Source organism: Culicoides brevitarsis, chromosome 3 (genome assembly GCF_036172545.1).
Source record: "Culicoides brevitarsis isolate CSIRO-B50_1 chromosome 3, AGI_CSIRO_Cbre_v1, whole genome shotgun sequence".
Taxonomy (NCBI): Eukaryota; Metazoa; Arthropoda; class Insecta; order Diptera; family Ceratopogonidae; genus Culicoides; species Culicoides brevitarsis.
The window spans coordinates 18,031,278-18,044,241 of NC_087087.1; the positions used below are offsets into that span (position 1 = coordinate 18,031,278).

Consider the following 12,964-nt stretch of genomic DNA (forward strand, 5'->3'; position numbering starts at 1 on the left):
CCATTTTTTGGTATTTTTCCATATTTTTTAAAGAAATTTTTTTTAATAATATTTTCAAGAATTTTTGTATTAAAAAACGAAAAAAAAACATAAATTTTATTTTCTGAAAAAAAATTCAAAAATAAATTATTTTTCAAAATTTTTTGGCAGTTATTTTGATGAAATTTTTTGTTTAAATTTTCAACTTGAAATACGTACAGATCAATTTTAAATCATCAAATCTCAATGCAGATACCATAAAAACATTTAAAATATTCATTAAAGACCAAAATTTGCTAAAATTTTGCATTTTGTATAAAAGATTATTTCAAAAAATTTTTTTTTTTATTTTGCCCCCTTCCATTTTGAAAAAAAAATTTTGGGACAAAAACATCGAAAAAAATTTGGAACGGCCTAAATTAAATAAACAAAATAATTAAACTAATTAAAAATATCAATAATTTTAATTTTCATTCTATTTTTTATAAAAATAATTGAAAATAATTAAAATATCTGACTTTTTAAACAAATTTTTTTGGTTTTATCAATTTTTTTAATTCAAAAAAAAAGAATTTAAAAAAATATTAGAGGTAAAACCTTAAAAAATAAAAAAAAAACTTTTAAAAAAAATTATATCAATTTTTTAGTAAAAATTATCAGAACAGTGCAAAATAATTCTCATTAAAAATTTAATAAATAATTTCTTTTTTTGTCGCCTTCCTTCGATTTTGTAAAAAAATAAATAATTTTTGAGATTTTGCAATTTTTTGATTGAAAAATTCAGTTTTCATTAAATTTGTAACCGAACCGAAATCCTATAGGTACTTTTATCGTGACCAAAAATTACTTTTTTCAAAAATTTTTGTTCTGGAAAATTTAAGTTTGATTTTTTTTTTAAATTTTTGACCCATAGGATATTTAACTTTCGAAATGTTGAAACAAATTTAAAGCTGTCTTGTCGAAATTTTTTTCAAATATCTTAAACTGTTAAAATTGTTTGATTTTTGTCTTGACTTTGATTTCGACAATTTCCAAAAAGGTTAGGAGGCAAAAAAATGTTCTATTTTATCCGACGCCATTAATGAACTTTGCCTTATATATGGCTGGATATCTTGGTTTGGAAATTTTTCATGCGGTCGCCGCATTTCGCACGTTTCATTGCCGTCTCGAACAAAAATGCGATGCCAGCGAAACCAAAGCCCCAACACAGGAGCAATATAGCGGGCTGCACATCGATGATGCTCACAGAAATAAATTTACTGCCAGTACCAGAACATTGAGGTTTTGCCGTGTAATATCGTGTATTTTCCCTGTGTTGAATGCCGTGTTCATAAAGTCGGAATAACCTACAAAAAAAATAGTGAGTGGTTGTTACTTGCAAATATTTCTCCATATTTTACCCAATTTTGATAATTTCCTTCATCGTGGAGTTCTTCTGGATCGCGTAATACGGGTCAATCATTTGCAGGAACGAAATTTCCTGGAGGCCACATTTCTCGTCTTCGTTGAAAGTTTCGGAAATTAACTTGTAGCCGGGTCCCGTTTCAAAGTGAAAGCCATACAGGCCTTTGCGGAGAAGAGCAACTCCCTTATCAAGTGACATAAAGTTGGTGGATCCGTCTTTGTTGACGATTTTTCGCTCGTATAACGCTCTGCGTGTGCCTTCCGTTTGTCGCTGGAATGGAAAAATTTGGTCAAATGATTTCTTTTTAATGTAAATTAATTAATTTTTTTTTCTATGAATTTTTTTTCATTAATTTTATCAATTATTTATTTGATGTCTGGATTTTTTGTTAGAAGTTTTGGTTCAAAATATTTTAAAAACATTTTTATTTTTTTTAAATATTTGACGAAACTTTCTAATAAAAACCATGAAAAAATTGGAAAAATTTCTCCAAGTTCCCACAAACTTTATAAAAATTTTATTTTGAATTTACAAGTTTTTTAACAAGTTAAAATATTAAATTTAAAATTAAAGTTAAAATTAAAGTTAAAATTAATTTTCTTAATTAATGTCAAAACTTTGATGATTTTTTTTTTAATTTAAAAAAAAAATAATTTTCAATGTATTTTTTAATTTCAAAGTTTTTTCAAACTTAAAAAATAGTCTTGAAAATTTTGAAAACCACGTGAAATAATTGAAATATTTTTATTTTTTTTAAATTTCAAATATGACAAAAAAGCTAAAATTAACGTTTCCAATGTTTTTTTTTTAATTCTCGATTTATAACAATTAGGCTCAAAATAGGTAGTATTTTTAAAAAATAAATTTAATCTATTTTTCAATTTTTTTTTTAATTTTATTTTAATTTTTTAAATTAAATTAAATAAAAATTAAATAATTAAATTTAATAATAAATAAAATTTAAAAATTTAATAAATTAAATTTAATAAAAACTAAAATTAAAATTAAATGGAAATTCAATAATTTTTTTTTAACAATATGTCCCAAAAAATTTAATTCAAATTCTTTAATATTAATTATTAAATTAATAGTAGAGAAAATAATCAGTTTTGAAATTCTCAATTTTACTTTAAAAAAATAAAAAAAATGAAAAACTGAACATCGACTATTTTATGAATTTTTTTCTCCTTTATAAATTTTTCGATTTTTTAGGAGCATCTTTTTACAGTTAAAAACTTACCGGAAAATAAAACCGATTAAAAACTGTGTCATCAGCCCCCATTTTTAACCTGGAATCCAAAAAATCTTCCAAAGTTTTAATCTTACTCGACGGAGCTCCCAGCAAAGCGACAATATTGGCCGAGTAACTTGCAAACAGAAACATCAGTATCAAAAAAGTCAAAAACATGATGAGCCTTCCACTGAAACTCTTCGGAATTGTCGATGATCCTTGCTGACACAACGCACAAAAAACCAACTGGAGACAATCCTTCAACGAGGGATGCAACATTGAGACATCCGTTTCGTCATGTGGCTTCAACGGGACCTTCCATTCGGCATACATGACCATTGCCAGGGCCACTGCAATCGTTGGCACCGTCACGACCACACAAATCCACACGATTCGTGAAAAAGGCAACAAAAAGACATTGTCCGTGTACGAAAGCTTCGGACTCTGAAAGACAATTTTCGACAACGTTTTTGTCGTCATCGCCACATACTGAATCACGCTGATTCGGTTGTCGGTAAAAAATAACGCGGTCGCTCCAATATCCGCTTTATTGTCTGTCAATTCGCCAATCATGCCGTTCCACGTGTTATTTTCCTTGTTCAAGTAACCCCAGGTATCGACGACACTGAACTGCACCGTCGCATTCATAAAAGCCATCAAATGATTCGTCAAAATAAAGTTCACCTTGGCAATTGTGTCGCGATGCTGATCGCGATAATCGTCCAGATGATTTAAACTGTCGTTGTGCGTAATGACCATCGAGGCACGTACCACGTTTTTATGCATGTTTTGACGACGTCGCGACGTTATCGATGGCACGAGAGCCGCATTCGTGAATGAATTTTCCGTAATCGACCAGGTGGCGTAAAATTCGCGCGATAATTCGGTTGCGTGTCGATGAACTTTGTAGACACGTTCGATGACAAAGGTGTCCGTGTCTCGTCGTCTGATGACGAAAATATCGCTGCCAACCCCAATAAAATGCGAATTTAAGGTCGTGAACAAATTAGGATCGTCTTCGGGCATGTCATTGATGAATATCCACTTGAATTGCTCGTATTGCGATAAATTTAATTTGCTTAAGAGATCGCTTGTGCAAGGACATTGCCAGTCTAGTAAAAGGACAGAATCATCCTCGGCAGCGCCAGATGGAAGCGAGGCGATATTTGACTCAGCGACACCGATTCGCAATTCACGTTTATTGAATTCTTTTATTAAAAGGAATAAATCGTCTGTCAAAGAGATTAAAAAAATTGAAAAGTAATCGTTAAGAGAAAGAGATTTTAGAATTTTATTTGATTTTTTGCTAATTTTGCCAGTTTTACACGAATTTTCCACGAATCTCCCAAGTTTTCCGAAAAATTCACAAAAATTTTTAATAATTTCTCATAATAACCAAAAATTTCCCAAATTTTCTACGAATCTCTTAAGTTTTTCAAAAATTTTAATATTTTTAAATTCTAAAATTTTAAAAATTTTCCACGAATTTCCCAAATTTTTTAAAACTTGTCCAATTTTCCTCGAATTTCCCAATTTTTTTTACAAATTTCCCGAATTTTTTAAAAATTTCCCAAATTTTTTAAAAACCTCCCTAATTTTCCTCGAATTTCACAAATTTTTTTAAAATTTGCCCAATTTTCCTCGAATTTCCTAATTTTTTTACAAATTTGCCGAATTCGGGAAATGAGCTTTTTAAAAATTTTGAATTTTTCTTAATTTTTTCCGATTTTTTTCACAAATTATCTTTTTCAATACGAAACATTTTTTACCTTTTTAAATTTAAAAATTTTCAACAAATTTTTTGAGTTTTTCTCGGAAATTTTCTGATTTTTTCACAAATTTTCCGTTTTTTACCTTTTTAACTTTTTTGTTAAAACTTTAAAATCATATTAAACGGCTTAGCAAACTTTTACGATTTTTCATCAATTTTCTGGGGTTTTTCGATTTTTTCTGATTTTTCACTATTTTTCAAACTTTAGAATTTTAATTTTTAAGTTTCTCACGAAACTCCAACATGACTTTGATAAATATTTTTCGAATTGGATGTTTTTAAATTTTTCCGAATTTTCCTCGATTTTTCCAATTTTTTTTCAAATTTTCAAAGTTTTTACCAAATTTAAGACTTTAAAAAAAATTTCAGATCTTTAATTTTTTTACATTTTTCCGGAAAAGTCATCTACCTATTTTGCTGAGAGACATTTTCAGCCCAACATCGATTTTTTTCAATATAAATTTTGAAATGCAGTAAAAAAAAAGAGTTTAGTTTCGTATCAAAAGCACAAAAGAATCATTTTACCACTATCCCAGCAAAGTAACGCCAAAACTTTTGGATGTTTAATCAATCCGTGAACAAAGTGTGTCAAGACCGTAGTTTTTTCGTCATTTTCCGCCCCAAATGCACCACCACCACCACCATTGCCAAGCCCGAGACAAAGGAATAGCCAAACAATTGTCAAATTTTTCATGTTACACTGGAACAATAGAAAAATTTTGCTATCGACGAGATAAAACAAAATGCAACGAATGTCACAACACGAATGAGTAATGTTGCCTTTTATAGGCACATGAGGGTTCATTGTGTGCTGTGCATGTGTCTCTCTTTTGTGAATTGAATTGCGAGGCCAATTAGGAAATCTCGTTTTTCAAATATTCATTACTTTGCAAACACAAATTTCGATTCACGAGGTAATAATATGGTGGTGGTTTGCTCGATTTTGTTTGCCTTTGTATTTGATTTTGTGGAAAACCGGAAATTATTTATGACAAAAGTGCCGCGGATCGATAACGGAAAAATCGCTGGACTTGGTAGCTCGGGTGAAAAGTGACATTGTGACGCTCAAATGAAGCGAAATGCGAGGTTTTATCGAGCGAAATATCTAAATTGCGTGCAGGACGTTGAGTTAATTCATGGCTGATGAGACTTTTTATTTTATGGTTCGTTCAATGAAATTCAATCAAATGAGCGAATGATTGAAGATTTTAAAAAAAATTATTAAAATTTAATTTTTTATCATTTCACGTTTGAGAAAAAATTAATATTTGTGAAGTCTTAAATTTACATCACTGAAAACAACATTTTTAAAAAATGTGATATTTTGCATTTAATTGAGATTTTAATCAATTTTGACGAATGTTAAAAAAGAAGCTTATTTTATTTTATTTTCAGACGAAATCTTTATACAAAAATTTAACTGATTTTTTTTAAATTTTATTCTTTAATAAATTTAAAATTATTTAAAATGACAAAATATTTTAGAAGAAAAAATATTTTTTTCAAAATCTTTATTGATTTAAAATAACTTAAATTTTTTTTTTCCTTTAAATATAATTTTATTAAAAAATACATTTTAAACTTTTTTAATGAGGAAGCTTATAATTTTTTATATTTAAAATAATTTATATTTAATTTTAAATTATTTATTTTAATTTTTAATACTTATTTATTATTTTTATAATATTTTAGGTTAAAATTCTAGTTGAGCTGCTTAAATTTTTTTTCTTCTCTAAAAATATTTTGATAAAAATTATTTTTCAAATTTTAACCAAAAATTACCCTCAGATTAATTTAAAATCATGAAATTCAACGTAAATACCGTAAAAACAACTAAGAAATAAATAAATGACCAGAAATTGTTTAAATCGTCATTTTGTATGAAAGAGTATTTCCCCCTCCCACTCTGAAAAAAATATTTCGGATAAGGTTCGAAATAAATTTTTAATTTCAATTTAAAAATTTCAAAAATTACATAATAAATTTTGATTGAATTAGCAAAAGGCGATTCTCAAATTTTTATAGTTGTTCCTAATTATTTATAATTTTAATTAAAATATGATCCAAAACAAGAAATTGACGAAAAATATTTAAAATTTTTTAGGCCATTAAATTTAATTATTTCACTTTATGTCGCATGAGGATTTTTATGAAGGGGGGGGGGGGAAAAAAAATAAAAAAAAATTTAATTTTTTTTACTAAATTTTTGACGTTTTTGAACGTTAATCGTTAATTGAAGACATTAAAATAATTTTTACTTTTATTATTTTAAGTTTTTAAGTCAAAAATTTAATAAAATTTCACAAAATAAAAATTTAAGAAAAAATAAAAAAAATGGTCACGTGACTCAAAAATTTTTTCATCAAATTTTCGATAGATAATGCGTTTTTAAAGCAAGATAAGTTCATATCTTATATAATTTTAATTTTTACTGGACATTATTATCGTTTTTTAATCAAAAAGTACCAAAAAATGTCAAAATTTTTCCTTATTTTTTTATTATTTTTATTTTTCCCCCTGAATTTTTTCGGCAAAATCGGAGGGGGGGCGACATAAAGTGAAATAATTAAATTTAATGGCCTTAACGGCAAAATTTCATATTTTCTTGACAATTATTGAACAAAAATAAAAAAAAATAAATAAAAATATTTTTTAACATTTAATAATAATTTTACAAGTCCTCATCATACTTCAACTACTTTGACTAACATACATTGCTAACAAAAAAGATACTTTAAAGTCAAACAAGATTATCTCTCTCTCTGCTTGTGTGTCTGTCTGGTAACACAGTTATGTCATCCGCGTGTCTTCTGAATAAATGTCAACTATAAATCAATATGTACAAACATTTACTCATCTCGACTCCGCTAATGTTTTCTCGAATGTCTCTCGCATTTGTGCATTTAAGCGAAACATTTTAAATCAAACATCCCCCAGCTAGGCAAAAAACATCGGCACGGAATGAAATCTCTCGAACAATACATGTCGAAAATCGGTTTAAGGCCGAAACATGTTTAAACACAAAACCATTATTATTTTAATATCTGGTTTCGTTCTATTTTCACATGTGCGCCTAGTTATCGTCCGAGGCAACATTTTGAATTTTTCATCAACGAAAATTTATGAGTTGGAGCAATTTGCGACTAATTGATGGCCTACAAACTAAAAATTGTCCCTATTTACCTTTGGCAAAGCGTATTATTAAGCATTTAACAATGTTTTTCAAACTAATAATTGCATCCTTTGTTCCTGGCTTTGATGCAAAAAAAACGGCATAAATATGACGAGCAAAGCCCTTTTTTGCATCAGTAAGAGGATAAAAGGTGTTACATGTGGCAAAACAATCCATTAAACTGAGAGAATGAAAATAATTACTTTACTTTCTCTTTGTTTCATGTTAAATAACGCGAATGTTGCTGCCAGTCATGTTATTAATATTAATTTGCTGCAGTCGCTTTCGCAAGCCGTGAATCCATACCACAGGAAATTTTACGCATTTTTGTGCTTCAACGACGATTCAGGTGAGATGAGATGAGATAAAGTTTCAAATTTCAGCGAAAAATATCTTTTTCTTTTTTTTTTTTTGCAGCTTACCGCCAGACGTTATTGAAGAAAATGAACTTTGCGACCTTTGGGATTGCGGATACGTCAAGCGCGAATTTGCCGTATGGACCGGAATTCAGTATGGCGACACTTTTGTTTGACTTGGCGTGCGAAGGGACGAGGAGTTTTTGGGAAATGTTGGATTTGGAGATGATGGTAACGAATAAAATTTTGCTGTGGAATGTTTCGAAGGAGCAGCACGAGATGATTAAGCGGAAGGAAGGGCTTGAAGGTATCATTGAAGTGTATTTGGTGGAGGAGGAACAAGTTGATAAAGAGATTTTGGTTACAAAAGGTAAGAATATGAATTTTTAATTAAAATTTTGGGAAAAAATATTTTAAATCAGAGTGGTAAAATTTTATGAGTTGAATTTGAAATTGAGTAAAAAGTCTAAGAAATTTTTGATTTAAAATTAAAATTAAATTTAATTTAAATTTTAATAAAAAAATAATTCATAATTTGATTTTTTGACCGAATTTTGGAAAAAATATTTTTTTCAAATTTTTAACAATTTTTTTTTTTTTGGAAAAAAAAAATATAAATAATCAAGTAATATTACTTTTAAAAAAATTTTTAATTAAAAAAAAAAAAATAAAATAAATAAATCAATGAAATATTAAAAATCTAAATTTCGACAGTCATATAAAAATGAACTCAAAAAAAATTTTTTAAAATAATTTAACAAAATTTAATAAAATTGAAAATCAGATTTTTTATAATTTTCTTTTAAATTTTTTTTTAATAATAAAACAAAACCTAACCTAACCAAATTTGAGTTTAAAGTTTAATTTAGTTTAAATTTAATTTTAATGTTATTTAGTTTAAATAATAATTTTTTTTTTTTGAAATTTTACATTTTTAATTTTTTTTCTGTTATATTTTTTTTAAGTTTGGCTTTTTTCATACTTTTGAATTTCTGGTTTTTCCTTTTATTTATTTAAAAAATATTTTAGAAATTGAAAACTTTAAAAGTTTTTTTTTTATTTTTTTTTTTGTTTAAAAATTCTGTATTTTTTGTTCTAATATTTAATAAAATCATTTTTAAATTATTTTAAATAAAAATATGGACAAAATTACATTTAAAAAAAGTATAATTAAATTCGAATAAATTCTAGAACTTCATAATAATTTAATTTAATAAAAAAAGTAACTTACTTTTTAAGTTTAATTATTTATTTAATTATTTTTTTTATTATAATTAAAATTTATTTTAGACAATTTAATATTTTTTTAAGCTGCAAATTTTATTTAATTTTTTAAAATTATTTTTATTTCAAAACTTACCTAAAAAATTAGAAAAAAGAAAAAAAAAACATTTTTGTCAAAATCGTACATTTTTCTCGCAAAACCCAAAGTTCTACGTGAATAATATTTTTATTCCACAGTGACAAAGAAGGAATTCCATCGTATTCCTCAATTCATACCTTTCGCTGTCTGGACGAACGAAACCCTTCAAATTCTTCAACCGGCATCATCTTTCATCTCGCGCGACCGTTACGACTTACAAGGCGCCTCCATTCGTGTTTGCATCGTCATCCCAACGCCAGACACTCGACATCACCTGGCCGATGGCGTCGATCGTCACATTGACACGAACACCAAGCATTCGTACTTTGTCACGCTCGAACTGCTGGAATTTCTCAACGCCACTCCCGTTTATTCGTACGAGACCATTTGGGGTTACTTTAACAAGTCATCGAACTCGTGGAACGGAATGATCCAAAAATTGATAAACCGTGAAACGGACATCAGTGGAACGGCAATTTGGGTAACGGCGAATCGCGTGTCGATTATTCAGTACGTTTATCGGACGTCAGCTGCCGATGTTTGGTTTTTGTTCCAGAATCCGCGATTGTCGTTCACGGACAATCTTTTTTTGCTGCCTTTTTCGCAGGTCACGTGGATTTGCGCTTTTTTGCTGGTTCCCGTACTTGCCGTCGGCATCACCTTCATTCGGTATTACTCGGAAGTGAAAATTGAAAGACAGCGAGAAGAACAAAAGGCGGAATTGGGAGAATCTTTCTACATGATTTTGACAATTGTCTGCCAACAAGGATTCACAAACACCATTCACAGCATTAGTGCGCGACTTTTGATGTTTTTCTCGTTTTTTACCTTGATGTTGTTGTATGTGAGTTATGCAGCAAGTCTTGTGGCACTTCTTCAATCATCGAGTAAGAGAATTAATTCGCTGCAAGATTTGCTCGAGTCCAAGATGAAGCTAGGAGTGGAAGATGCGGCTTATAATCGGATTTATTTTGCGGTAATTTTGCTTTTAAAAAAATTAATTAATTATTTTATTAAATTAAATTAATTTTTAATTTAATTTTATTTAAAAAAAATAAAATAATTAATTAAAATAAAAAATAATTAATTATTTAATTAAATAATATAATAATTAATAAATTTATTAAAATTATTTTTTAAATAAAAAAATTATATTTTTAATTTAAAAAACACAATTTTTAAAATTATTTGAATTATTCTCGGAATTATTTTTTTAAATTTTTTATGTTAGATGCAACGTGACCCCATCAAAAAAGCCATTTATGAACGGAAAGTTATCAATCGAGACGGTACGAAGAATTTCATTCCAGTGGAAAAAGGAATTGAGAAAGTACGGAACGAGTTGTATGCTTTTCATACAGAAGTTGGGAACGCATATCGATTTATTACCGAATCTTATAACCAAAATGAGAAATGTCGTTTAAATCGTTTAAAGTATTTGGAAGTTGATTCGCCGTACCATTTGATAAGAAAAAATGCAACTTATAAGGAAATTGTAACAGTGGCGTAAGTATTATAATTATAAAAAAATAAAAATAAATTAAAAAATATTAATTGTAATAAAATATTTTTTTAGCTTAAAAATTCAATAAAAAAAAATTAATTAAAAATCTTAAATAAATTAAAAAAATTAAAATTTATAAAATTTAATTTTAAAATAAAAAATAATTTTGAATTAAATTTTAAAAAATCAAAAATAAATTATTAAAAACATTTAAATATTTAAAAAATAAAGTTTAATAAATTAAAAAATTTTTATTTTATTATTTTTCATATTTAAATTTTTATTTTAAAATTAATAATTTAACAAAAATTAAATAAAATTTTTTCCGAAACATTTTAAAATATTTTGAAATACAAGAAAATAAAATATTTTTTATTATTTTAAAAAAAATTTGATTTTCGAAGTAAGTATTTCAAAAAAATCGATTAAAAAAAAAAAAAAATTTGTCAAAAATTATTTTATTTTTATTTTTTTTTTAAAGTAAAATATCTTAAAGAAAAAAAAATTAAAAATTGAAAATATTTAAAAAAATTTTTGATAATTCCATGAAAAAGTATGGAAAAGGACCACAAAATGGTCAATTTTAATAAAATTGAAATGGGGCAGGGGACAAAAACATAGAGAAAAATTTGGAGCGGCCTTAATTACTTTTTAAAAAAAACTTAATAATCCCAAATTTATTCTAGTTTATCCCGCATCACCGAGCATGGCATCCTCAAAAAAGTAACGGAACCATTTTATGCCGAGAAACCCGGCTGCACGGGATCATCTGTGAAATTTTTCGCCATCAACTTGCACGACGTCCAACCAGCCTTCATTTTCTTGGGTTCCGGCTACGCAATTTCACTCCTGATTTTTGTCATGGAAGTTCTTATTGCCCAACATCACAAACGCAAAAAATTAAACAGAGTCGAAGTAGAGGAATTGGAGGAAATTGAATAGAAATTCTCGTATGCACAATACTTTAAATATTATTTTTATTTTATGAATATTATTTTTTTTTTGTCTTTTATTACTTTTGACAGTATTTGTTTATTTTTTTTATTTAATTTATTAGTCCATCATCTAAATAATTAGTTTTTTTTTTATCTTGAACAATAATTTCTTTGTTAATGTCTATCAATGTTGAGTTGCAGGTTATTTTTTCGTTCCCTCAAGAGTTTTCAATCACTTATACCTAAAAAACGGGGGAATCAAAGTGAGGTGATTGCAACCAGAAAACCGTATAGTTTGCTTTTTAAGTTCTTTATCGTTAGATTAATTTGGATTCTAATTCAGTTTTAGTGTGAATTCCTATCTATTTATTTATTTTTTATTTATTTATTAAAAGCTCCACATTCAAGATTATATATTTAGCATTTAAATTAGTTTTTTTTTATTATCCTTGAACAATTTCAGTTGAATATTTCTACCACACGTTTTGTTTTTTTTTCTATTTTTTTTTTTAAATCCTGGTATGATGATGAGTGAATTTAATTGAATGATGTTTGTTTAAAATTTATTATAGTTATTTTTTTTGTCATTTAATAATTATTATTAGAATTTGAAGGTAAAGAACAGGTTAAATATTTAAAATTTAATAATCATAGTGTTTCAGAGTAGTTTTATATAAATATTAATATTCAATAATAATTAAGTAAAAATTAATGGCACTCATTAAAATTCTATTTTTAAGAAAATAAATGATTATTCATATATTTATTTCACGTTCGAAAGCAAATTGTTTAAAAAATTAGTATTTGGCAGGGTGTTGGTAACATATTTTTCTCATTATATATTTATCATTAAGCTCAGTTTCTTTTTAAATCTAACAAAAATTACAACACGTATGTATCAAAAATCACGTGGATAATTTTTTTTTCACTCAATACTAGTGCAACATATATGTGATGTTTTTTTTGTATAAAAAAAATTATAAAAAAACTAAATTTTTTGACAAGGGGTTATAGTTGCCTGAATTTTGTATAAAAAGCTATTTTTTAAAAATTAATTTATCAAATTATTAGGCAAGTTTATAAACTTAAATTTATTAAAAAAATATCACTTGTTATAATTTTTTTAGTGTCAAAATTTATTATTTTGTATTAAAATTAATTAATAAATTTTATTAAAATTGAACAATAATTTATTATTTATTATTAAATTTAAAAAAAATATATTAAATTTTTTTAAAAAAAAATTTA

The 12,964-nt window shown here is 26.6% G+C and overlaps 2 protein-coding genes across 2 annotated transcripts; one reads left to right on the top strand and one right to left on the bottom strand.

The window, feature by feature from the left end:
• Nucleotides 1–1,072: 1,072 nt before the first annotated feature.
• Nucleotides 1,073–5,080, bottom strand: LOC134835264 (glutamate receptor 3-like). Its single transcript, XM_063850136.1, has 4 exons — nt 4,912–5,080; nt 2,625–3,847; nt 1,380–1,654; nt 1,073–1,325 (listed from the first exon to the last, which is right to left on the bottom strand). Exons 1-4 carry the CDS (start codon nt 5,078–5,080, stop codon nt 1,073–1,075), a joined length of 1,920 nt encoding a protein of 639 aa, XP_063706206.1.
• Nucleotides 5,081–7,780: 2,700 nt separating this feature from the next.
• LOC134835266 (uncharacterized) lies at nt 7,781–11,723 on the top strand. The gene is made up of 5 exons (XM_063850137.1): nt 7,781–7,907; nt 7,976–8,284; nt 9,376–10,253; nt 10,509–10,783; nt 11,468–11,723. Exons 1-5 carry the CDS (start codon nt 7,781–7,783, stop codon nt 11,721–11,723), a joined length of 1,845 nt encoding a protein of 614 aa, XP_063706207.1.
• Nucleotides 11,724–12,964: the final 1,241 nt, after the last annotated feature.